At 46.8% G+C, this 23605-nt stretch overlaps 1 protein-coding gene across 1 annotated transcript in view; it reads left to right on the top strand.

The window, feature by feature from the left end:
• POU2F3 (POU class 2 homeobox 3) overlaps positions 1-22914 on the top strand; it is a 64326-nt gene extending 41412 nt beyond the window's left edge. The window contains exons 3-12 of the mRNA XM_053269926.1: positions 5957-6061; positions 7591-7693; positions 12363-12445; positions 14976-15158; positions 17007-17148; positions 18408-18544; positions 18990-19151; positions 20768-20834; positions 21173-21305; positions 22784-22914. Of these exons, the coding sequence (XP_053125901.1) occupies positions 5957-6061; positions 7591-7693; positions 12363-12445; positions 14976-15158; positions 17007-17148; positions 18408-18544; positions 18990-19151; positions 20768-20834; positions 21173-21305; positions 22784-22823 (1155 nt within the window). The 3' untranslated portion in view covers positions 22824-22914. The remainder of the gene's footprint in view (positions 1-5956; positions 6062-7590; positions 7694-12362; positions 12446-14975; positions 15159-17006; positions 17149-18407; positions 18545-18989; positions 19152-20767; positions 20835-21172; positions 21306-22783) is intronic.
• Positions 22915-23605: the final 691 nt, after the last annotated feature.

Below are 23605 nucleotides of genomic sequence, written 5' to 3'. Positions count from 1 at the left end.
TGCAACCTGTTTTGCAAGTAGTTTGCAGTCATCACTGCTTCCCCCCAGAACTTGTCTGCTAAATTAGCATCATGCAGCAGACATTTGGTCATTTCGAGTAGAGAGCGGTTCTTTCTCTCAGCTGTCCCATTAAGTTGTGGAGTAAATGTGGGAATAGTGTCGTGCAAAATTCCATTTGACTTCATAAATTCTTTCATCTGGTTGGACATATATTCCCACCATTGTCTGACCTCAAACACTGGGGTAGCCTTCCATATTTGTTATTCACCAGTGCAACATATTCTTTAAATCTCTCAAACACTTGACTTTTCTCTCTCAGAGCATATACATAGCAAAATCTGGAGAAGTCATCAATGAAAGTAAAAATGTACTTATTTCCAGCCAAGCTTGGTTGCAACAGACTACAAATGTCAGGCTGGACCAGCTGCAGAACCTCCTTTGACTCTACATTTCTCCTTGCATGGCAAGTTGGTATTACTCCATTGTTAAGTATGCAACACTGACATCTGCTGGCTTTTTCTGGACATTCATTTATTTTAAAGCCTTTAATTAATTCTTTCATTTGAAAATCATTTTTCAAATTTAGTCTTTGGTGGCCCAATTTCTGGTGCCATAAGAAGTCACAATTTTTGTGTTGGCATGTGCTTGGGCAATAGTGCAGTGTAATCCAAAAAGTCCATCATCATGCATGTGAGCAGTCATAATCAATTCGTCACCTTTGGAAATATAGCATGCTTCATTCTCAAAAATTGCCTTGCACCACTTCTTAAGTCCATGTCCAATTGAAATCAAATTGGTTTACATTTCTGGTACAAAAAAGGCATCACTTATTTTAACTTCACAGGTTTCAGCACCTGCTCCTTTGCAGAGGATTTTAGCTACCCCTCTTCCAGCTGTGGCTATTGTTCTGCCATCAGCTAGAGTTAGATCAGACTTGTAGTCTTTGTCTAATTCAATAAACAAATCAGCATCAGAAATTATATCCTGACTTGCACCTAAGTCCAGGATAAAGGTGTGCTTTGGGGCTGCTTTTAAAATTATATTATCGCTTTTGGCTGAGACATTGTCCGTTCTGGGGCTATCTCCATTCAGCTTTTCAAATCCACCATATTGCCTCTGTTTTCCCTTAGCCCTTTGTTTGTTCCTTTGTCTGTCTCAACTGGCTAGCTTCCCGCTCTATGGATATGTTAATGAATTACTCCCGATTTGTTTGCTGGAGCAAGCTACAATAGTTTCAGTTTTAAAGTTTTCTTGCTGTAGCTTTATGTTGAAGTTTCTCAGACATGATATTACATTTTCCATAATTAATAATTCAGTCCCTGATGCCTCCAGGGCAGTAATTAGAGGATCAAAACTCTTTGGCAAAGATTGCAGGATTAATCCAATCGGAACAGAATTAATCCAATCAGAATCCAATCCACATTTGTTATTTTTTAAAAGTCTGCCAGTTTCCAAGAGACTTGCTATCTGGGCTTCAAAATCTCTCCCTTCCTGCAGCTGGGAAGTCTTTTAAACAAAAGTCTCATAGTCTTTTAAACAAAAGGAGAGCTGCATTTGCAGAGACCTGGCTGCATTGCTTCCTTAATTTCTCTCACGCTTCTGAGGCTATCCTAGTATCACATATATAAATCAATAAATCATAGCTTACACTCAAAATCAGTAATCCATATGCCTGCTGGTTCTTCTTATCCCACGAGGCTTGAGCAGCTGCATCTTGGGCTGGTCCTTTCTCCATGAGGAGCTCAATAATCCCTTTTGTCATGAAAAATCCTTCCATCTTCAAAGCCCATGTTTCATAATTGCTGCTATGCAATTTGGGGAAAGGAGAAGCTGTTCCTGAGTAGGCTATAGTTTCAGGATCCATGCTGCAGTTTCTAACTAACTCAGCTGCACTTTTAAGAAGGGGGAAATAAACTCTGCTTGTGCCTAAAAGCCTGTTGTTGCTCCTGCTGAGCCCATAACCCTGTTTGGGGGTTGTTAATTTCCCCCCCTGTAGGTAAAACAGCAGAGCACTAAGGAATGAGCACACACTCCAGTTACAGAGTAGGTAGCAGAGGATGGTTTAGTTGTTGCAGCTATTTAGAAAAAACACATGGACATCCTTGTAGAACTAAATACTAAGTATTTATTGGTTAAGTACACTTGGATAGGAAAGACCTAATCTTAATCTAAAGGACTACATAATGAATAGATAAGGAGGGAGAGAGATCTTTCCATCTTCTCTCTGGGAGGAAAGGAAGGCACAGGAAGTGCAGATGATCAGGGGTCATAGATTCTTAACATCTATACAGAACTGTGAGGAGAACATGACCTAAACTGAATATATCCAAACCCACAGGGAATATTTATGTGAGCTGATACCTGAGTTTCCAAACCAAAATGCCAGTCCAACATACTGTCAAACCTGGCTCCAGATCAGAACTTTCATCCATCGAGAGAAATAATGTATTGAACGAGACCAAAATATCCACCTGGTTAAATACTGCTGTCCCATGCATTCAGTCTTATCTGTATGCAACCCTAAATATTTATGGTTTAACCACCACTCCACAAATACCGGTACCCCTTTATCCTCCCAATTTATGCCATTCAGACTGACAGGATATTCCTTTTATAACTTTGATGGCTTTACAAAAAGTGTTAGACACATTTGTGGAAGCAAGTTTTATCAATAGCTGTTAGCCAGGATAGAGAAATGGAAGCAATGCTTCTCCATGCCTTGCTTGTGAGATTCTAGAGGCATTTGACAGGTTACTGTTGAAAAGGCTGGACTGGATTCGATGGGCTTTTGGTTTGATCTATTGCTAAGCTCACACTGTCAGTTTCTTGAATATTTTATGGAAGGAAACCTTGTGATTAAATTACATGGTAATTTAAAAGATTGCCTCATATTAAAAAAATCAAACAGGAAGGAATTTGGATGTCTCATTGCAGTCTCAGATTAATTTCTTCCTCCTGGGAAAGTTGAGTACAGAAATCCAAACATTTTGAAACTTAAGGGGGTTGTGGCGCTGTTTTGGATTCTCACTGCAAAGTGTAAATTTGGCAGATGAATGACTCAGGAGAGGTTGATCCATGGCTTATGAAATTGCACTGATCTTCTTGCCCTGGGCAAGTTGTTCGCGGGTTTTCTGTTTTGCTCTGTTCTCCTGCCAGGTGAGTATACAAACGTTAGTCACCATTATCATCAAAGGCTGAGAGTGAGCAAATAGGATGCTTGGGCTGTCTGGACAGTTGTGCAATCCCTCCGTGATCTATTCCAGGTGGGTGGGCGGTGGGCTGTCTTTGCTTGCGACCCACCTTTTCTGAAAGGCACAGGGGAGGAATGTCTCCTACAGGACCAACTCAAAGGTTGCAAAGTTATGAGCAAGCTTCCGGGTTCTGCAGAACTCTGATTCAGGCTCTATGTTAAGCAAAGCAAGGAGAGAAGAAGAAAAGCAAGTGTAAAACCGATAACCTAAAGTCTGCGGTTCATAAAACTTTTTAGGTGGGGCGCTGGAGGTGTTAACACAGACTAAGCCATCTTTCTGCTAGGTGCAAAACAGTTTCAGGCTAATCCAGGAGATTTCCTGGGACAGCGAAATAGTTGCCCCCTTTATAGATAGATTGATAGATGATATAGATATAGCTATAAACAAACAAAAACAAACAACAAATATTTATATACAGTTTTTCAACAAAGGTTCCCAAAGCAATTTACATAGAGAAAACAATAATAAATTAATAAGATGGCTCTTTTCCCCCAAAGGGCTCACAATCTAAAAAGAAACATAAGGCAGCCACCACCAGCAGCCACTGGAGGGATGTTGTGCTGGGGGTGGAAAGGGTCAGTTGCTGTCCCCCTGCTAAATGTAAGATAATCACCACTTTAAAAGGTGCCTCTTTGCTCATTTAGCAGGGGCTGATCTGCCTCTAGGATTAAGTGGAAAGCAAAAGTAAAAATGAAACATGGTAATCTTTGTATTAGCAAAATAGAGGAGATTAATTTCAGGTGGCACATGGGATAAAGAGTTCAGAAGCCAAAGTAGGTGGTATTACCTAGTGGATGGAAGGCACGTTATCTGCAAAAGTTAACATCTTCCAGTAACTGAAGACCATCCTCCTCCAGTTTTAAGATATTCTGAATTATTCCTCCAGATTCAGTGACAATACCACTTTAGCTCTCTCTGTCTTTGTTCCTCTTCTACCTGTCCATTCTATAGCATCAAGCATTTCACAGGTGCAAAGGAAGACACTCTTGTGCATGTCAACATTATTCTATGCTCACACAAAGGACCCACCCACTTTCCATTGCTGTAAATTCCTAGAGCCCAGCCTCTGCCTGCTATCCAGAGGGGTGACAACTATTTAAGCAGTTGTAACTGCCTTAACCACCACTTTATCTGCAGCAATGAACAGGTGAAACTGACCTAACAACTGCTCGGGGCTGCAAATCAAGCCTCCATTAATGGCACAGTGACTGTGGCTGAAAAGTTGGCAAACCTAATTGTAGATCTTTGATGAGGCTGTCGCTGCTTTGCATCTGCTTTGCATGCAGAAGGCTCCAGGTTCCCTCCCTGACAGCATCTCCAAGATAGGGCTGAGAGAGACTCCTGGCTGCAACCTTGGAGAAGCCGCTGCCAGTCTGTGTAGACAATCCTGAGCTAGATGGACCAAGGGTCTGACTCAGTATAAGGCTGCTTCCTATGTTCATCTGTAATTGCCTGTCCTGCATTGCTTTCAAAAGCAAAGAGATCTTAGTGAATTGACCAGAAGTGTTTCCTTTTTTTATTATCAGTTTACCAACACAGTGAAAAAGGTAGTGCATCTCATTTTAAAAGAAGGTGTTCCCTAAAATCTTCCCCAGTGGTAAAAAAAAATCTAAAATACAAAAGAAATAAAAAATCTTCTAAATTTAAATCATCTAAATTTAAATCTAAAATCTAAAATCCTAACATCTTCCCCAGTGGCATCCCATTTGAAAAGGCATTCCCTAAAATCTTCACCAGTGGTAAAATCAGGACAAGACTGGGTCCAGAACATAGCAGGAATCACAGAAACTATCTGGAAATTTCCACCTGTTTTAAAGAAACTCAAGACTTTGTAAATTCTCATAATTTTCAGCTGGGGGAGGCTTCATGTAATTGAGGCATCTGATCTAGAGATGTACAGAAACTCCTTGAGAAATCTTGTTTGCCTGAGAGTAACTCATTTGGTTTACCTTGCACATGCCCGGGACAAAACCTGAACCCCACTTCTGATTTCACTTTGTGTGACATTTCAGTGCACCATTTCCCCCACTGAAAGCCCCGCAAGTGGCTATTTGCCCCTGAAACAACTATCCTGCCATGGATTTTTGACATCTAAGCAGCACTTCTGGTTGACTTCTGGTTTTTCTGCTGTGTTTAGCTGCTTCTTTTTTTTAACATATCAGTCTGAAAAATCTTATCTTCATGCAAATGTGGTCATTTAGGCAATTCATGAGTCATGTAGGAATTTTCACTATTGATTTGTGTCCCAATAATATTCTCTCATTTGAGTACAAAAATATGCCTTGGGAAGCTCTGGCAACCTTAAACAGGGTGCAATTCAGTGGCAGGTTAATGCCAGCCATGGCAGCTGTAGAATCTCAGAGCTCTCCATCCCAGATCTGTCTCTCCAATCTATACTAAATATAAAGTGTGCCGTCAAGTCGATTTCGACTCCTGGCGCCCACAGAGTAGCCCTGTGGTTTTCTTTGGTAGAATGCAGGAGGGGTTTACCATTGCCTCCTCCCATGCAGTATGAGATGATGCCTTTCAGCATCTTCCTCTGTTGCTGCTGCCCGATATAGTAGCCGTGGGGATTCGAACTGGCAACCTTCTGCTTGTTAGTCAAGCATTTCCCTGCTGCACCACTTAAGGTGACTCTCTACAGAGTCCTTATTTTCTACCTCTGTTTGTAGTGATGTGGTTACTTCTTTTGCTCTTCCTCGCAGATTAAGACGGAAGACCTCAGTGACTCCTTGCAAACGACCATCCCTTCCAGATCGGGTCATCTAGTCCAAGGGCCCTCAATGATGCCTGGCGGCCAGATTGGTGGGGTAAGAGCTTCAGGGCTTCCTAGGGACTTCTGGAAGTGGGTTGGGTCACTGCCTGGATGGGAGGCTGCCTAGGAACCCTATACATGCCAGTCTCAGCTCCACCATAGAAGAAAAGCAGTATCCAAATGCAATAAATAACTAATGTTGTGTCCTGCCTCTTTGAGAGTCAAACCCCGACGGCCTCAGAATGAGAAAGGCAATGTGAAAGAATGGAGCAGCGGGGGAGGGGGACAGTTTCAGTTTTGCAGCAAAAGTCTGTTTGAGTGGTTGAGTCTGTATGATCTCCTTGGAGGCCTAGATGAACCAAAAACTAAAGGCAATCTTCAGATAAACTCTAGGCCAATCACCATTCTAGGTTTTCTGCACAGGGATTTTCCAGTGCATTGTAAACAACTCGCAATTGTGTTGTTAGAAGCAATGGAATGTGTGCTGCTGTTCTCACCTCTAAATAATATTGGTCCCAGGGCATGGTCTGAGGGCACCTTGCTATAGCTAAGCAGGTCCAGGTCTGGTCAGTGTCTGGATGGGGGACTGCCTTGGAACCCCATGGGTGCTTCCTTGAGTTCTATGATGGAAGAAAAATGAGATATAAATAAATACATAATATTAGCCAAGTACCATCACTGCATAACTCTTTCCATGAGGGCCTAGATGGCCAAACAACACAAATTGCTACACAATAGCTAGGCACAAGATATATGGCAAAAGGGCTCCCTCGTGGCAAAAATGTTGGTGAACATGTCTGGGAAGGGAGTTCCAGTGTCTGGGTGCCACCGGGGGAAAGACCCTCTCTCTGATATCCACCTGCCCAACTTCAAATGAGTTGAGTCATTGAATGATGAGGAAATCAAGTGAAGTGTGTGCCTGTGGAGCGTGCCCTGTTGTTTGGGGGGAGAGGAAGAGGAATGAGTGGTGAGAGTGAGGAACCATAAAGATGCAGAGGAGTATTCTGTCCTCTGGGTTCCAGGAGTCCAAGTCCAACAGTGGAACTGGCACCGGGCAGGAAACTGACAGAGGAACAGGACCAAGGCCAGATTCCAGGCCAGGATCAGGACTTGGAGAGTTCCGAGGGTTGCATGCAGGGTATCCACCAGGAGATGAGAGGATGGTGCTCCAGCAGACGTCTGCTCCCAATGGAGCCGTCAAATGGCTCTGCTCTCCAGCTCCTGTCTCTGGCTCTGCCCCCTCCTATGGGAGTTGCCCCAACTTAAAAGCTTAGAAGCTCTGTTCCATAGGCATGAGCTCCAAGGAGGGTAAGGAGCCTCCACCCTAGCAGACTGATCCTCAGATCGGTCCTCGGAATCTAAGAGGAAGGCAAGGGCACCTCCTCTGATTGTGGGGTAGAGGGTGGTTCTGATGTGACTAGAACTTCCCGCCCTGGCTCATCCCCTGAACTGTCTGTGCTCTCCCAGCAATGAGGCTTAGAGACCCGGAGCCATGACACAGAGGGGCAGGCAATAGTGGGAATCTGTAGCTGTCCGAAAGAGCTTCTGTTGTATTTGATTCATCATGTTGTTCTCCTCTTTCAGGATATGAGCTCCCTTCACACTTTGCAACAGCTTGTGCAGGTTCCAGGACATATGCAATCCGTCCCCTTATTCCTTCTTTCTCAGACCTCAGCAGGGCAACAAGGTAATATGACCACAAACAGATAGGGAGGGAGGGAGGGAAGGATGGAGAGGGCAGGGCTGCTCAACTTCAGCCCTCCTGAAAATGTTGGCCTACAATTCCCATAATCCCTGGCTATTGGCCACTGTGGTTGGGGATTATGGAAGTTGTGGTTCAAAAACATCTGGGGGGTCTAAGTTGAGCAGGCCTGAGATAAAGAGATATAGGCCATATTCACATGTAACACAAAACTGGAGGTGAAGGGACCTCTGGTTTCATTTTAAGTATGTCCAAATGCAGGCAACTGCAGTTTTGTGGGGAAATGGACCAGCGGTTTCCCTCTCCCAACAGAGATTTTTTTACCTTCAGTGAGGTCTGCTGCCTGGACCACAGTGCCAGCATCACGTCCGAACACTGGCACCACAGTCTGGATGCTCTGCAACCAGAAGCTCCTCCCTCACTCCGGCTGCTATTGGCTGCCAGGGCTGTCTTTCAGTAAAGAAGGAAACCCCGGCAGCCAGTTCCCCCTCTTCTCTGCAGTCAGTGAGTCTGCAGAGAGGGAGTTCTCCGTTTCATCCAAATTAGGATGGGAGAACAAGGGATGGGGAGGTGCAGAATCACGGGCTCCATCATTGCTGTGGTTCTGCCTTATGTCTGAAGGCGACCATAGTTATGAACAAAGGCTACTGCCTGGTACTCAGTCAAACCATTGGTCCTCCAGGCCAATGCTATCTACTTCGGGGGTTCTCAACCTTTGATCCCCAGATGTTGTTGAATCATAACTCCCATCATCCTTAGCCACAATTTATTTGTATTTCTCTGTGCAAACCGCTTTGGGGATATATGTTGAAAAGTGGTGTATAAATATTCTTCTTCATTATCATCCAACAACATCTGGGGACCCAAGTTTGATAACCCCTGGTCTGTTTCGAATGGCAGCAGTTCTCTGACATCTGAAGCAAAAGTCTGTCCCATATATCAGTCAGTTGGTCACGTTTATTGAGTGGTCACAGACCCCTTATAAAATGCAAAGAAGGAGCAAAAGCACCAAACCACAGATCCATTTGGGAAGCATGCCCAAATGTTTGAAAGGAAAAAAAGATGCAAAACTGCTATACAGAAATAAGACCAATACAAACTATATTAGACAATTAAAAAGTCAAATGAAATGAAATCTCAGAGAACTGCACTTAACCTGATACGATCCTTTTGCAAGTCTTTACTGCAGAGAAAAGAAATGTAGCAACAATCTCTGTCAAGCTTTTATTGGTATTGGCCAATTAAAAAGGTCAGATGCCATTCCAAAATTCTTCCTGGATATTTAATTAAAATAAGAGTGATTAGTCTAGTTCACTCATCTCCATAATGAGATAAAAGCCAAGGTGGTGTAGTGGTTAGAGTGTTGGACTAGAACTGGTAAGACCCAAGTTCAAATCACCATTCAGGGCCAGTCAGTTATCTCCCAGCTTAACCTGCCTCACAGGGTTGTTGTGAGGATACACATAACCATGGGCATTGCTCTGTGCTCCTTGGAGGTAGAGGAGTTTAAAAATGTAAAAATAAATATATAAATAGATTACTTGAGAACAGCACACGAGTTAAAGATCTGACCACTTCATCTCCACAGGGACATAATCGGTGATTGTGAGGAATACCCTAAAAACGGCCACCTAAAACAGCCAAAGGAAATGAATTTAGTCTGGTCCTAGCTCCAGCCCTAAGACCTTTAACGGGAGATATGAAGGACCCTGCCCCCTGTGTCAAACCCTTAAGCTATGAGGCTCCAGACTCCTGGATGTTTCTCATATGAAAGGTTCTGGACAACAATGGAGCCCCACAGCCCATTTTCATCATTGAGGGTTTACTGGAACGAAGAGCATCTTTCCTTCCTTCCTGGTTTGGTGCTTTTCCTCATTTGCATGCCACGTGACTTCAGAGCAATAAGAGGTTGGGAATCCAGATTCCGATCCAGGTTCCTGCCATCCCTGGAGACATGGAGTCGCAGCTGTCCCTCCCTCTCTAACCCTTTCCTTTCTGGATGAATTGTAATGTATTCATTCACACTTGGCACATTCCCATCCCAGCAGAGTTACAGGAAGATGCTCGCTCCTTTAAGTCTATCACCCACGCTGCAGGTAGATGGTGAATCCACCTGGCTAATTTCTGTCTGTCTCCGTTAGATCCTATCTCGCTGACAGTTGCCAAGATACTAAACGTCGATACGAGCCGTCTGGCTTTTGCAAGACCCACGGATGGCTTGCGTGCTTAATTACATTGATATGCATACCCCTAATTTGCAAGGTGCCTTCCTGATGAAACAATGCCCAAACCCAGCCCTCTGGGGTTGACAATTTGGTTTTTCCCCCTCATTTATTTATTTATTTATTTTAATTTTGAGGAGTCATGACATAAGGTTTGAAGCAAGGATTCAGCTGATGTTGTCAAAGGAAGGGCTACAGAACCAGCTGACGGGCTGCAATAATTAGGTAACGGGGAGGGAACCACGGTCATGTGTGCTCATACTGTGACTCAGTTCTCAATAACAGAAAAAGCACTCCCTCACTTGAAGACAGTGCTGTCAGCAATACGTGAACCCAGGAACCTTTGGTCCGCCCACCCCTATGCCCTCCCGCAAAGCGTTCTGTCCTTTGAGCTGGGTGCAGACTGCTTTTCTACTCTAGACGGTGAGCACATGAGCTTCAGCTCTGATGCAAACCCTTCAGTAAACAAAGAAAATGGCGCCACAGAGCAATGTCGCCAACACGTATAATTGCCCAGTTGGGAATATAGATTTGCCCAACTCATCATGTTCAGATGCAATACCTAGCCCCAGAAACCCAGGCTGACGTCCTGACTACATTTGCTAGAGGAAGTCCTACTGAAATTTAGTATCTCTTTAGAATAGCTCTTGAGTAGCACTATTGAGGAAATTAATCTGGACATCATCCTCTGTTTCCTTCAAGGTTCTTCTGCTTCTTGGAATGAAAAGCAGACATGGTAGCCATCTGCAAAGAATCTCTTTTTAGTCCAAGTCCCAGACACCAAATATTGCTCACACCAGAGCAAAGGAAACATCCTCATAGGAACATAGGAACGTAGGAAGCTGCCTTCTACCAAGCCAGACCATTGGTCTATCTAGCTCAGTATTGTCTTCACAGACTGGCAGTGGCTTCTCCAAGCTTGCAGGCAGGAATCTCTCTCAGCCCTATCTTGGAGATGCTGCTAGGGAGGGAACTTGGAACCTAGAAGTTCTTTTCAGAGTGGCTCCATCCCCTGAGGGGAATATCTTACAGTGCTCACACATCTAGTCTCCCATTCATATGCAACCAGGATGGGCCCTGCTTAGCTAAGGAGACAAGACATGCTTGCTACCACAAAACCAGCTCTCCTCTCCTGACCAGCTCTCCTCCCAGGAGATGTTTAGGAGGGATGCCCTTCCTTCTCAGTGCTTTGGGTGTTCAGTACAAATTACAGCAGGGAGATTTTGAGCCAATTTAACACAGTGCAACTGAGTTAATTTAGAATTCTACGTGGGGGAGGAATGAGTTGATCTCCTCTACCACCACCACTCTCTAATATTCATAATTGGTGACCCATCTATGGACTGAGCTGAGGACAGTTTACCCATCATTAGTTCTGCAGAAGAAGAGAGGTCTTAGCAAGATGAGCCTAAGAGAAGAGAGGCCTTAGACCATGCTTTCCATGCAGGAAGTCCGAGGTCTGATCGCCCATTTAAAAGTTCAGTAGGAAGTGACATCTTCCTAAGGTGGTGGTGTTGCCAGTCAGAGCAGACAATCCTGAGCTCGATTGAGCGATGGTCTGACTCAGTGCAAGTTCCGTATATGCAAGTGAAGGTTCAATGAGTAGAGGGTGCACTTGACAAAAAGGGCAGCAGCTCATGCAGAGCATTGTTGGGGATACGGAGGCATGCATCTCAGCAGGGCTTGATTTGCTGATACGTGCGTCTGTCACGCACATTGTGAAATCAGGCTGAGCTGCAAATGAGCTGCAGCACCTCCTCTTTCTCTTGCTTGCCTGCCTTCATCTTTCGCAGCAGGTCCCAGTGTTGAGATGTTATCTTCCCTAGTAAAGGCAGCCAAAGGCCCAATTTGGAAAGGCATAATGAGAAACCAGAAGGCAGTCAATTTGCCTGTTTGATGGCATGCAATTAAGCTACTTTGCATGTCATTTCTGATGGCATTGCAATGCATTCTGGGATCCCTAGCTATTCTGGAGTGGTTCAGGTGTCACTCAGTGGCCTTAAGCAAGCTACAGTTTCATCGCCTGGACTTCCAAGGCAAGGTCGGCAGGCACACGTTACAGTGACTTGAATTTAGCCAGTGCCAATTGGAAGACCATCTGGGAATCCCATATGCACCACCTTGGGTTCCTTCGTGGAAGAAACCCATGTCATAAGCAAATGAAAAATGAGACGCACTGGCAACAGATGTTCCCTTTGGCTGGGAAGCAAATGCTTTGATTGATGAGCATGAGTGAACATGCCCAGAGTGAAACCAAATAGATGATGCAATACTTTGGATTGATCCAGTTTCTGCTGGAGAATGGAAGGACTTGGTTGATGCAGGCACCATTGGTAGTACTTGCTTCCCTGGAATACTGCCCTTGGTTTAAGAAATGAAGGTTTTCAAGAGGAGATGAAACAACCTATGCAATCTCTCCCTTTCTTTTACAGCTCTGCAATCAAATCTAATTTCCTTTCCTCAGCAACAGAGTAGCCTCCTTCTTCCACAACATGGTCACAGCTTAGCATCTCAGGTAAGCACTTCTTGGCGGGCGAAAGGGGTCATCCCATGAAATGGAAGGCCAGGGAATTTAGGACAGACAAAAGGAAGCACTTTTCCACACAGTGCATAATTAATCTATGGAATTCCTTGTCATGGAATGTGATGATGGCCACCAGCTTGAATGGCTTTAAGTGGGAATTAGACAAATTTATGGAGGGCATGTCTGTCAATGGCTACTAGTCCTGATGGCTATAGGCTAACTCCAGGCTCAGAGGCAGGATGCCTCCAAATGCCAGTTGCAGAAGAGCAGGAGATGCGGCATGCCTTCATCTCCTGGCTGGGTGGCTTCCAAAGACATCTGGTGGGCCACTGTGCAAAACAGAATGCTGGACTAGAGAGGCCTTGATCCAGGAGGGCTGTTCTTAGTCTGGAGCTAAGAATGTTCTCAAAGATTCAGCATATGCCCCAGTTTCTCCTTCTGAAAATCCAATGTTGACTTCAACGTTTTCATGCGAATATTGAATGTAGCATTTTGCTACAAAATGTAACTGCTTTTGATTCATTGGTATCTCTTTGGCCATTTGAACAGGCATCCGATATGAAACCTCATAAACTGTCAAATATGAAATCTCATTGCATGGCAACAATAAACACTTGTCAGATTCCAAATCCCATTGCATGTCAGCTCCCACAGATTGTCAAATACTACGTGCCATTGCATGGCCACTGTTGAATACTGCCACTTATCAAACTTGGGCTGTCAAATAGCAGGTATCAAATATTCTGCGAATAGTCAAGCAATGGTAGGCTATCTGAAGAAAATTTGGCATCACATTCACACAGTAGTTCTGCGGAGTATTTGGGGAACAAATTCATTCCTGCTCTAATTCAGTTCTGACTTCAGGAATTTCAAAGCTCTATGGCCAAAGTCCGCCCCCCCTGCCCCCATTCCTTGCTTTAGCAATGGAGAGCAAGCAGAAGTAAGCATGTGGTCACATTCATAGCACTGAGTGTCCTAGAGGATGGAATTTGGAACTAAATGGGATATTCCATTTGGAAGGAGCGTGGGAATTGGAGCCTGTGGCTGAGATCACGTCGAGCCAATCCCAGCACAAAGCATGGGGAGAAGTGTTGGGTTTGGCTTCTCTCATAACCCTAATCTAATCTAAGGGCTAAATCGGAAGACATTTTATTTCCGGCAGTTCCCCGGGGTGCTGCAAAATAACAACAGCCACCCAGCCCCATTATCCTTAGGGCCACAAAATGCAGCCTGGTTGGGCCCACTGCGGGATACCTAAGCTGAGAGCAAAATGCACCGATGAAACACAAAATGAAGGACAAGAATTCCCTGCTTGGGGTTTACCATCAGACCTGGGCCAAGAAATAGCCCAGGTGAATATGTGCAGGCTTCCACTCTCTCCCATTGTATAAGCCTCTCTCCCAGCAGAAAAGGGACACATCTGGGCAAGAGTTAAGCTAGAACCTTTCCCCTGATGTGCCTACTTGCAGGGAGGATTTGTCCCTGCATTTAAACAGGCAGGACCCCTCTCCTGCAGTCTCAAGTGATACCGTCCAAGCAGATTGGAACCCTGCATTGATTCTCGATCAGCAATCACTGAGGAAAAGGCTGCTTAACAATGCCATTTAGTCTGTCCCAGGAGGGTGATAAAAGGGTGGATACTTCCCATCCTTGCTTAAGAGTATAGAGGGTTTCCTTTTGAATACCTGCTCCCCTATTAAAGTTCCCCTGGTCCCAATCCAGGTTGTAGCCCTTATGGGGGCGAGCAAACTGAAGCTAAATCCAGACAAGAAGGAGGTGCTACTGGTCAAAAGCCAAATGGGACAGGAAAGCCAATTGGGACATGGTGATTCAACCGGCTCTGGATGGGGTTGTACTGCCCTTGAAAGAACAAATGCACAGCTCGGGGGTGTTGCTGGACCCTGCTCTGCTTTTGGAAGCTCAGGTGCAGGAGGTGGCCAGGGGTGCCTTTGCACAGCTCCGGCTAGTGAACCAGCTAGTGAACCACCCTTTCTCAAGAAGGCCGATCTGGCCACTGTTACTCTCTGTGTGTGTGTGTGTGTGTGTGTGTGTGTGTGTGTGTGTGTGTGTGTGTGTGTGGTTTTTATTTGTTGATTTTAAGGTTTTAAATGTAACTTTTATGGAATGTTATTGTATTTTATCTTTGGTAAACCACCTTGAGATATATTATGAAAGGCAGTATAAAAACTGAACAATAGATGGATGGATGGATGGATGGATGGGAGAAGCATTAATTTCTGTAAGAAAAGGCAAGCAGGCCAGGGAGAATGACTAACAACACATTTAGTTTGCCTTTTGCTTTGACGAAGATTCATTCATTTTTATGCGGCAGCTTTAATAGTATTTTTGGCAGGCTCCTCTGATGGTTGTCTTTAGCTGTTTTAGAACATGTTCGCTTCTTTCATGGTGAGCCGCCCCAAGCTGAAAAGGCAGGCTGTATAAATAAACCCGAAATAAAAAATCCAAGGCCATTTCAGATTTTCAGGTGATGGAGATCCTGTGCTGGGTTGTGTCTTAACAGGCCGTGGGGCGTCCCGGACATCCTGGGCCAGCATTAGAGCCCCACCTGGAGGTCCCGCAGCATTTACATGTTTCCAAGCACTTGTCATCTTCGACGGTGACAGACGAAGCCAATGACCTAGAGGAACTGGAAAAATTTGCCAAGACCTTTAAGCAGAGGCGAATCAAACTAGGTTTCACGCAGGTGAGATGGAAGCGAGAGCCTTCCCACTCAGATTACTGCATTCAGAGGGAAGCTCTGTCCCCACCCTGGCTTCCTGGTGTCTCCCAAACTTGTGTTAGCCAAGGAACACTTTTGCCAAATTCAGATGTAACAGGAAACTGGAGGTGCCTTCACTTCCGGTCTCCTTTCTCGCACGTCCAAATTCGGTAAAATGGAGTTTGCTGCGGAGAGGGGCCCACGGTTTCCCTCCCCGAACTCCAATCTGAACCTTCGGTCCAGAGTGGAGTTTTGCTGCAGCAGAGAGGCAGCTCTCTCCTGCATGTCTGGAAGTGGACAAGAAAGCGGGGGGAGGAGGGAACCGCTGGTCCATTGGACCCTCAGTTCCACGTTACGTCTGTCCAGGGCCTTTTTCTGAATGAAATTGGAGTCACAATTCATTTGCACTTAGACATACTGTAGGTCTACGGACACACAATACAGCCACCTTGCTGAAGCTAAGCAGGTCTTGATGTGGCCAGTGCCTGGATGGGAGACCCATGAAGGCCACTTCTGGGAATGCGGCTGTGGCTCAGTGGGAGAGCATCGTGCTGAAGGCCTCTCTGGCAGCATCTCCAGATAGGGCTGAGCGAGACTCCTGCTTGAAACCTCAAAGAAGCTGCTGCCAGGCAGTGTAGGCAGTATGGAACTAGGTAGACCCATGGTCTGACGGTATAGGGCAGCTTCCTATGTTCCTATGTTCCTAAAAGTGTACTTCTTTAGAATGTGAATGTCTCCAAATGACCAGTCCTTAGAGGAAGAAACAGTTTATGTTTCTGAGTGAGTCACTGTTCTGTGTTTGCTTCCCAATGGCCTGTGCCTCATGTAGGGACGTGGCAGGCTTACCTGACTACAAGGAGGCAAAACCAGTGCAGTAACTCATTGCAGGGACACAAGGAGGCTCCTCTGGGGATGGATCGTTCAGTTGCATCGCTGCATCAGGAATAATTGTTCATTGATGTGATCATAGCTGATGGCAAAATGCAGCAGATTATAAACCCTTGCCCCCAGCAAAGGCAGAACCATGACTCGTGCAGAGATGCCATAGGGATCCTCCTCTGTGGATTGGGCATCCCCGAAGGAGGCCGATAGAAGGAATACTCTTCAAGTTGTAGGACCAGAGTATGCTATGATTGTATCGTCTGGCACTGTGCTGTCGTCCCATTGAGTCACAGCAGGGACTCACACAGAGACACGATCACAAGACTCCTCTAAGGTTAGATTGTTCTGTTGCATTTCTGCAGCGGGAGTGACTGGATTGTCCAAATCACTGGGGATCTCAGGCCCCATGGGAGCATATTTTCTTGCTGGGGACTGCACTGGGACTCAGGGGCAGATCAACCTTTTTGCCGCCCATTGGCAAATAGGTTTTTGACACACACACCCCACCCTCCCTGCAGCTGCAGCCAGCTGCCACCACTGGGCCCCATCCCGTCACCAGCGATCTTTAGGGGGCAAAAGGGGGGACTTTCCCTTCGCCCGGTTGCCCCTACTCCCTGGAGCGTCTGCTGCTGCCGCTTCTCAAATTTTGCCACCGTAGGCTGATGCCGCCTCTGCCTTTGCATTAATCCGCACCTGCTGGGACTGCAAGTCCCAAGTCACACTCCGTGTGCCACTCCTGTTGGTGTGACCATCTGGGGTGCAACGGATATGCCCCGGTTTTCCCTCTGTGCAACGTTGGCGTCTACGAGGGAGAAGAACAGGAGTGGCGAGGGTGGGAAGGGAGCTGCTCGTCTCCAAGCCAGTGACCTGAGCACTGGGAAGGGTGTGGAGTGGGGAGGGAGCCTTCTCCTGGCCTGCGCCCCTTTCCTGACCACCTTCTGCCTTCTCTAGGGTGATGTGGGCCTCGCTATGGGAAAGCTGTATGGCAATGACTTCAGCCAGACCACCATTTCCCGCTTTGAGGCTCTCAATCTGAGCTTCAAGAACATGTGCAAGCTAAAACCCCTGCTGGAGAAGTGGCTGAGTGATGCAGGTAAGGCTCAGCAGCACAAGGGTTTGGGTTTTTTCCCCCCCTAATAGACAAAGGAGTCCACCTATCACTTTGCAGAATATGTCGAAATCTCCATCTCTTTCAGGACACGTTGAGGCTCTGCAGACCTTGCCTAAATTTATTGGTGTTTAGTTTTTTTTCAACATGGGCCAGAGGCTGGAGACTTCTTGATGAGAGGGGGGAAGCTAAATCCTATCTGTCTGTCTAGGCAGGTACAAATCTAGGCAGGTACACACAGTGGTTTATGTTGGGAAAGACAGCAACTGTACCACACCACTGAGCCACTAGGGGGTGATAGCGCACATTCTCCCAACAGGGATTGTATGGTGTTCCCGTTAGTAATAGTAGAAGCTGCCAAACATCGTAAACTAATGTGCCATTTTTTTTATTTTTTATTTTTAGTTTGCCAGGATTTTTTTTTTCTGGCTCTGTTGGTCAGGGTTTTTTGAAGCTTTGTGCTTCAGGGAATCGCTTTCTCTCTTGAGTCATGGGCTGAAAAATCCCAGCATGTTGCAGAGGCTTCTGGGAAACATTCCTGGGGCATGCACTGCAATTCATACGGAGCGTTGGTCATGCGTGCTGGACTTCGCTTTTGCCTGAAGTGAACTGACCGCCAGTTCACCCAGTTGTAAACTGAGTATCCTGCGCAGCCATGGGAGCTGTGCACACTCCTGGTTGTTGTTTTTTAATCATCTGCTAGCAAAAACCTAGGTAGGAGTAGAGGAGAGCAAGCATCTGCAAGCCAGGAGCTGGGTAGCATGGTGAATGGTGGTTCTTTGCTAAATGCCAGAGCTGGCCAGCAGGTGGCGCTGAGACAATTGAGCAAAGAACCTGCTCTGTGTATGGACAGTGAGTGAAAATTGTACAGTCCATGGGATCCCCAAAGCCTGGCGGTGTGTGGAAAGAGAGTAAGACATGCCTGGAAAAGTGCTATTCCAGCACTTCTTCTCAAGAGCTCTCTGATCTTGATAACTGCTATGTATGTGCCATCCTACCCATCTCCTGGCTCGCCATCCCTTCCCTCTTCCTACCTAAGGTTTTTGATAACACACAACCAAAAACCAGGAAGCTCCTGAAGCTGGATTGTCCCACCCAAATCGCAGCCATGTGAACTGGCTGTGAGAGCACCTTAAGATTCCCCCCCCAGTGGTTACAGAATCACAATCTTTGTCTCAATCCATAAATTGTCTTTCAACCCCTTTTGATATCTGGCTCCTTTCTCCCCTCTCCCTGCCCCATAGAATCTTCTCCTTTGGACTCTTCTGTAAGCACCCCCAGCTCCTACCCATCTGTGAGTGAGATGTTTGGGCGCAAGAGAAAGAAACGCACCAGCATCGAGACGAACATCCGTTCCACGCTGGAGAAACGATTCCAAGATGTAAGAAAAGTGATCTATGCAAGCCTCATAGAGTGAAGTGGGCGGCGGGGGGGGGGGGGGGTGTCACTAAAAACCTGACTAGAAGGAAGGATTGTGGACTAAAATTGGAGACCGCCTATAGCCCAGGGCTAGAACACAAGTGTTGCATGAAGAAGGCCCTGCGGGTTCAATCCCTGGGATCTCCAGCTAAAAAGACCTTCACTAGTAGTAGTGCTGGGAAAATACTGTTTTCAGTGGAAGAGAATCTGCTTCCCATGCAGGAGGTCCCAGGTTCCCTCTCTGGCAGCATCTCCAGGTAGGGCTGGGAAAGACTTCTGCCTGAAACCTTGGAGTAGCTGTTGCCAGTCAGTGTAGACAGGGCTGCTGCAGCATTCTGGGCCATAGTATGATGCCCGCAGGTTGCTCCACGTGTTTCCATTGTTCCTCTTGGACCTTCTCTCGGCAGAACCCCAAGCCCAGCTCAGAGGAGATCTCCATGATAGCAGAGCAGTTGTCCATGGAAAAGGAAGTGGTCCGGGTTTGGTTCTGCAACCGGCGCCAGAAAGAGAAACGCATCAGCTGCCCAATACCCTCTCCCATCAAATCACCCCTCTATAACTCCAGACTGGTAAGAGCTGCAGAACCGAGTGGCATCGACCATGACTCTTTGATAATAACCCAAAGTGGAAGGAATGGGAAGGAGCCGTTACTCAGGGGTCCTGGCATTATTTCCTTAGGGCCCCCTGCTGGCCAGCTCTTGCATTTCATAAAGACCTACTACTTTTATGGTGAAGGGTGGCTCTTCACTAAATGCCAGAGATGGCCAGCAGGTGGCACTAATAAGATTGTGCAAAGACCCTGTTCTATGTATGGACAGTGAGTAAAACTGAACAGGCTGGGATTCCAGAAGCCCAGTGAAGTGTGTGGAAAGACAGCAAGACATGCTTGGGAAAGCGCTGTTCCAGCACTTTGTATTGCAGTCTAGAAATGCTCTCAGTTCCTTTTCCTAAAGACTTCTTTAGACATTTTAAAACACTTTAGAAATGCTGCCTACTTTTTATTATTCATCAAGACTGGTATCCAGCTGAAACTGTGGCCGAGAGCATCAGTCAACAGACTAGGCAGCAATTTCTCATGATGCTCCAGAGGAAATCACATCACCACAGCCTTCCGTAGCACCCAGCACCCTTGTTCTGTGTCCAGAGGGCTTTCAGCAGGAAGGGCTCCATGTTGGTGGCGCTGAATCAGTGGGGAAAACACCTTCTCCTGACTCATCGGTCCTGAGTCAACAAGGAGAGCACTGATGGTGACCCATCCACTCTGCTTTCTGCAAAGCTTGGCTCTGCAGCCATCTAAACAAAGAGTCCTCCAAGTACCAAAGCAACAAGTCAAGGAAAAAAGCAATTTCTTGACCAAGAGTCACCATGCAGCAGGCGGGTTACAGGAGCATGGGTACAGTATGAGGCCATCACTTTCTGCTTCCCTGCAAGATCCTGCTCTGGGATGAACATTTCTTTCAATTGCATTGGAAGAGGGTACTTCTCACCAAATCTGCAGGGATGCAGGGAATCTGCCTCAAAAGATGGACCTCCCAATCTAGACCTGAGCACCCGATTCAGGATCCGAGCTTAGTCCCGAAACTCTGGCCTTCATGCAGAACTTCATGTCATTGAGCATGTGCAGAGTGCCCGAGAACATCTAGAGCCTGGAATGAAGGCAGAGCGCAACAACACATTTATTTAATTATCATATAGCCCTCAGAACTCTAGGAGGGAGGGCAGCAGAGCTTCTGAGGCATGGTGTAGTACTTGGCAGGAATGGCTGGGATTCACACCCTCCAACCTGGACCCAGATATCCCCCTCCTGGTTGTGAGGTCTGCTTGTGGTTACTCAGCAGAGAGGCAAAGGCATGCTCTACGTCTGTATGGCACCCCGCATTTCAGTGCAGCTTGTAGGGGAGAATCTGCTGGTGTATTGTGGCCATACAGACTGGGCTTGATTGATACAGAGCAGGCACCACCCCGAGTGTCTGTCGTGGAGAGCATCAGCAAGCTCTGAATTAGTGACACAGCCAGATGTTTCACTCTGATTCTCATTTCATGTCTCGGGGTGTTCCCTTGACCTCATTTCCATGAGGAAGGCACTACATTGTGCAAGAACTGGGGTTGTTTCATACCATGCTCCACTTCCTAAATCTCCTGCCAATCACTTCCCAGGCCTCATTTGATTGTTTTCCTTCTCTAGGTTTCTACCTCAGGATCTTTGGGTCCCCTCTCTATTACGCCCGTCCACAGCACTATGCATGGTGCAGGTATGTTTTGCCGGCCAGATCCTCCTCTTTTTGCACCATTCCCACCATTCAATCCAACTGCCCAATACTGACCTCGGTGTCGGGGTTTGGTTTTGTCCCCGCCGCCCGGTATTGCCTTTTGCTTGGAGAATCCCATGAGTGTATCCCTCTGCAGAAGGAAGGTCCTCCTTGCCCAGAATCGCAGCAGTGAGAGAGGCTGAAAATGGCATGTTAACCTGCAATTACTAGGATGGAAAACAATGTGGCTGAACCAGTTTTCATGTGCAGAGCCACCGACTTGCGCGTTTGGCTCTCAGTGGCTGTGGTTGTTTTTAATGGCTGCTTCTTCTCTTCCGCAGTGACGTCTTCCTGCTCTCCGGGGAGCTCCAGCCGGCCCTCCTCTCCTGGCACGGGACTCCACGCCAGCAGCCCCGGCATGTCCCCGAGCAATGCCAAAACAGCCATGAACCCGTCCAGTTTCAACTCCCCTGGGTAATACTGCATAGGGGCAGGCGGCTTGCCCTGCAGCCCTCTGAAAAGCAGCCCGAGGCTGGGGAGGGAAGGAAGAGGAGCCGAGCCAAGGGGAGGGGGCCACAGAGGGGAGGCCAGAGAGGGAGGGAGGCCCCCAGTCGGTGGAGTGTGGATGTCTCTGTGCTGCTGAATGTCCCCCCCCCTGAGAAATTGCTCTCCTCGCCTTTGAGCCTGGCTCAAGGGAAGACAAGCATGGAAATTTCACATGGGTGGAAACCCTCACAAAGGCAGGTAAGGATGCCCATTGGAGACATCTGCCTGGGGATGGAGAAGACCTATTTGACAGCATTCTAGCTCTCTCACACATGGGTTGCCTTCCCCTCACCAGTGTGGTGTCACTGGCTGTCCAAAACAGGGTTCCCAACCTTGGGTGCCTTGATAGTTGTTGGACTACAACTCCCGGCATCCCCTGCCAGGGGGTGATGGGAGTTGTAGTCCAACAACTATCAAGGCACCCAAGGTTGGGAACCCCTGGTCTATCATAATGGCCCACATTTGCAGAATTCATTTTCAAGGATTCAAAGGAGTGGAGAAATGTTGCAGGGAAGGAGTTAACCCTCTCTTCCAGCACCATGATCCTAATCTAAATCGGAGAGCCCTGTGGCTGTGATTAACATTTAATCATTTGATTAATAATTATTAGTGTTAGCATTTTGAAAGCTAGAGGTCTAGTCACAGATCTCTCAAGGTCACATCTAGTCTGGCCCTCCATTACAGGTCTTTGCTTTCACTTATTTAATTGAAAATTAAATTACCCCACTCTTTCCCCTTCCAAGACGTTCTCGAAAAGCAGCTTACATAACCAAATTAAGGCAGAATCCAATCACAACGCGCAGAGACACCATCAGCTAGTAAATGCACCCGGAGGCCAAACACAAAATTCACACCCTGGGTCCACAACAAAGAAGGCCCTTTCCCTCGACCCCACCAACCCAATCTCAGGTGGAGAAAGCACCCACAAAAGGCTGGCTGACCTCAATGGGTGCCCTTAAGACATCACCATCCCAGTCTTGTATCTCAGCTCACATCCCGTGAGTAATAACAGTCACGGCCCAGCCTGCTTCAGCCTCCTGTAACCCTGAGTCAGAAGCCCAGGCAGGACCAGCACTAGTCCCGGCCTTGGATCATGACAGCAGAACCAGCATCGCTATATCATCACCCCCCCAAATATCCACATATTCACTCTCTCCACACCATGCATAATTGTATAGACCTCTATCATGTCTCCCCTCCGTCACCGTTTCTTCCAAACTAAAAAGACCCAGATGTTGAAGTCTTGCCTCGTAAGGAAGTTCCTCCAAGCCCCTGATCATCTTAGTTGCCTTTTCCCAGCCCTTCAACTTGGACCTCTCCAAGGCCTTTCCATTTCAGGCAACCAGAGCAGGACAATCATGTGACGTGTTGCCTTTTTAAAATGTATACTTTGTCTCTATGAACAGATCGTGGTACCGATGGAACCAGCCAACCTACCTCCATTGAGGCAACCTTCCCCAAGCAGCATCCGCCTCCACCATTCTCTCCTCTGTAGAAAAAGGGACCCTTAACTTCTTGCGATGGACTCGCTTCTCCGGGAACGGTGGCTTAGGCAAGGATTGGGGTTCCGGTGCCTTCCAAGAGTCGCAGGTCTCCCGGGAGACCTTGGCCTTACTCGATGGGAGCAGAACTGCCGACGAGATGAAAACTGTGATGGAACCCCAAGTGGTTGAGGGTGTGTGGGGTGGATGTGCGGCTTCCGGGCCACATCATAAAGCCATAATCTTGTCAACCTCAGACATTTCTTCTTTTGGTGCCTAGAACTGTTGCTCAGAATTTGATGCCTGACAATCTGTAATGGGGAAGGACAGCTACCTTCTCTTTCTAGCTCATGAGTGCTTCTTGTGTAGGGAAGTGACAGGGCCACCTCTGTGCTCAGCCTTAAACATGCAGGTGCTTCCTTGAGGATCCCCAAAGCTGGCCAAATCAGTGTCACTAAAGGGTTGAATCTGGTTTGGCACACTGACATCTGGAGGTTTAGAATTCCAAGTCAAAATGATTGATTGTCCCTGACAATCCAATCTCGCTTTTCTGTCTACTTTTTCTGTTGCTTTTCTGACTGGATTGGTGCATCCAATCTCGCTTTTCTGTCTACTCGACATTGTGAGTTCTCCACAGTTTAAATGCCTGTTAACGTCCTGCTTTGGAACATAGGAACATAGGCAGCCGCCATATACTGAGTCAGCCCATTGGTCTATCTAGCTCAGTATTGTCTTCACAGACTGGAA

Source organism: Hemicordylus capensis, chromosome 8 (assembly GCF_027244095.1).
Source record: "Hemicordylus capensis ecotype Gifberg chromosome 8, rHemCap1.1.pri, whole genome shotgun sequence".
Lineage (NCBI taxonomy): Eukaryota > Metazoa > Chordata > Lepidosauria > Squamata > Cordylidae > Hemicordylus > Hemicordylus capensis.
Note: the sequence above shows the minus strand (reverse complement) of the source record. Positions and strands in the feature narration are given on the sequence as shown.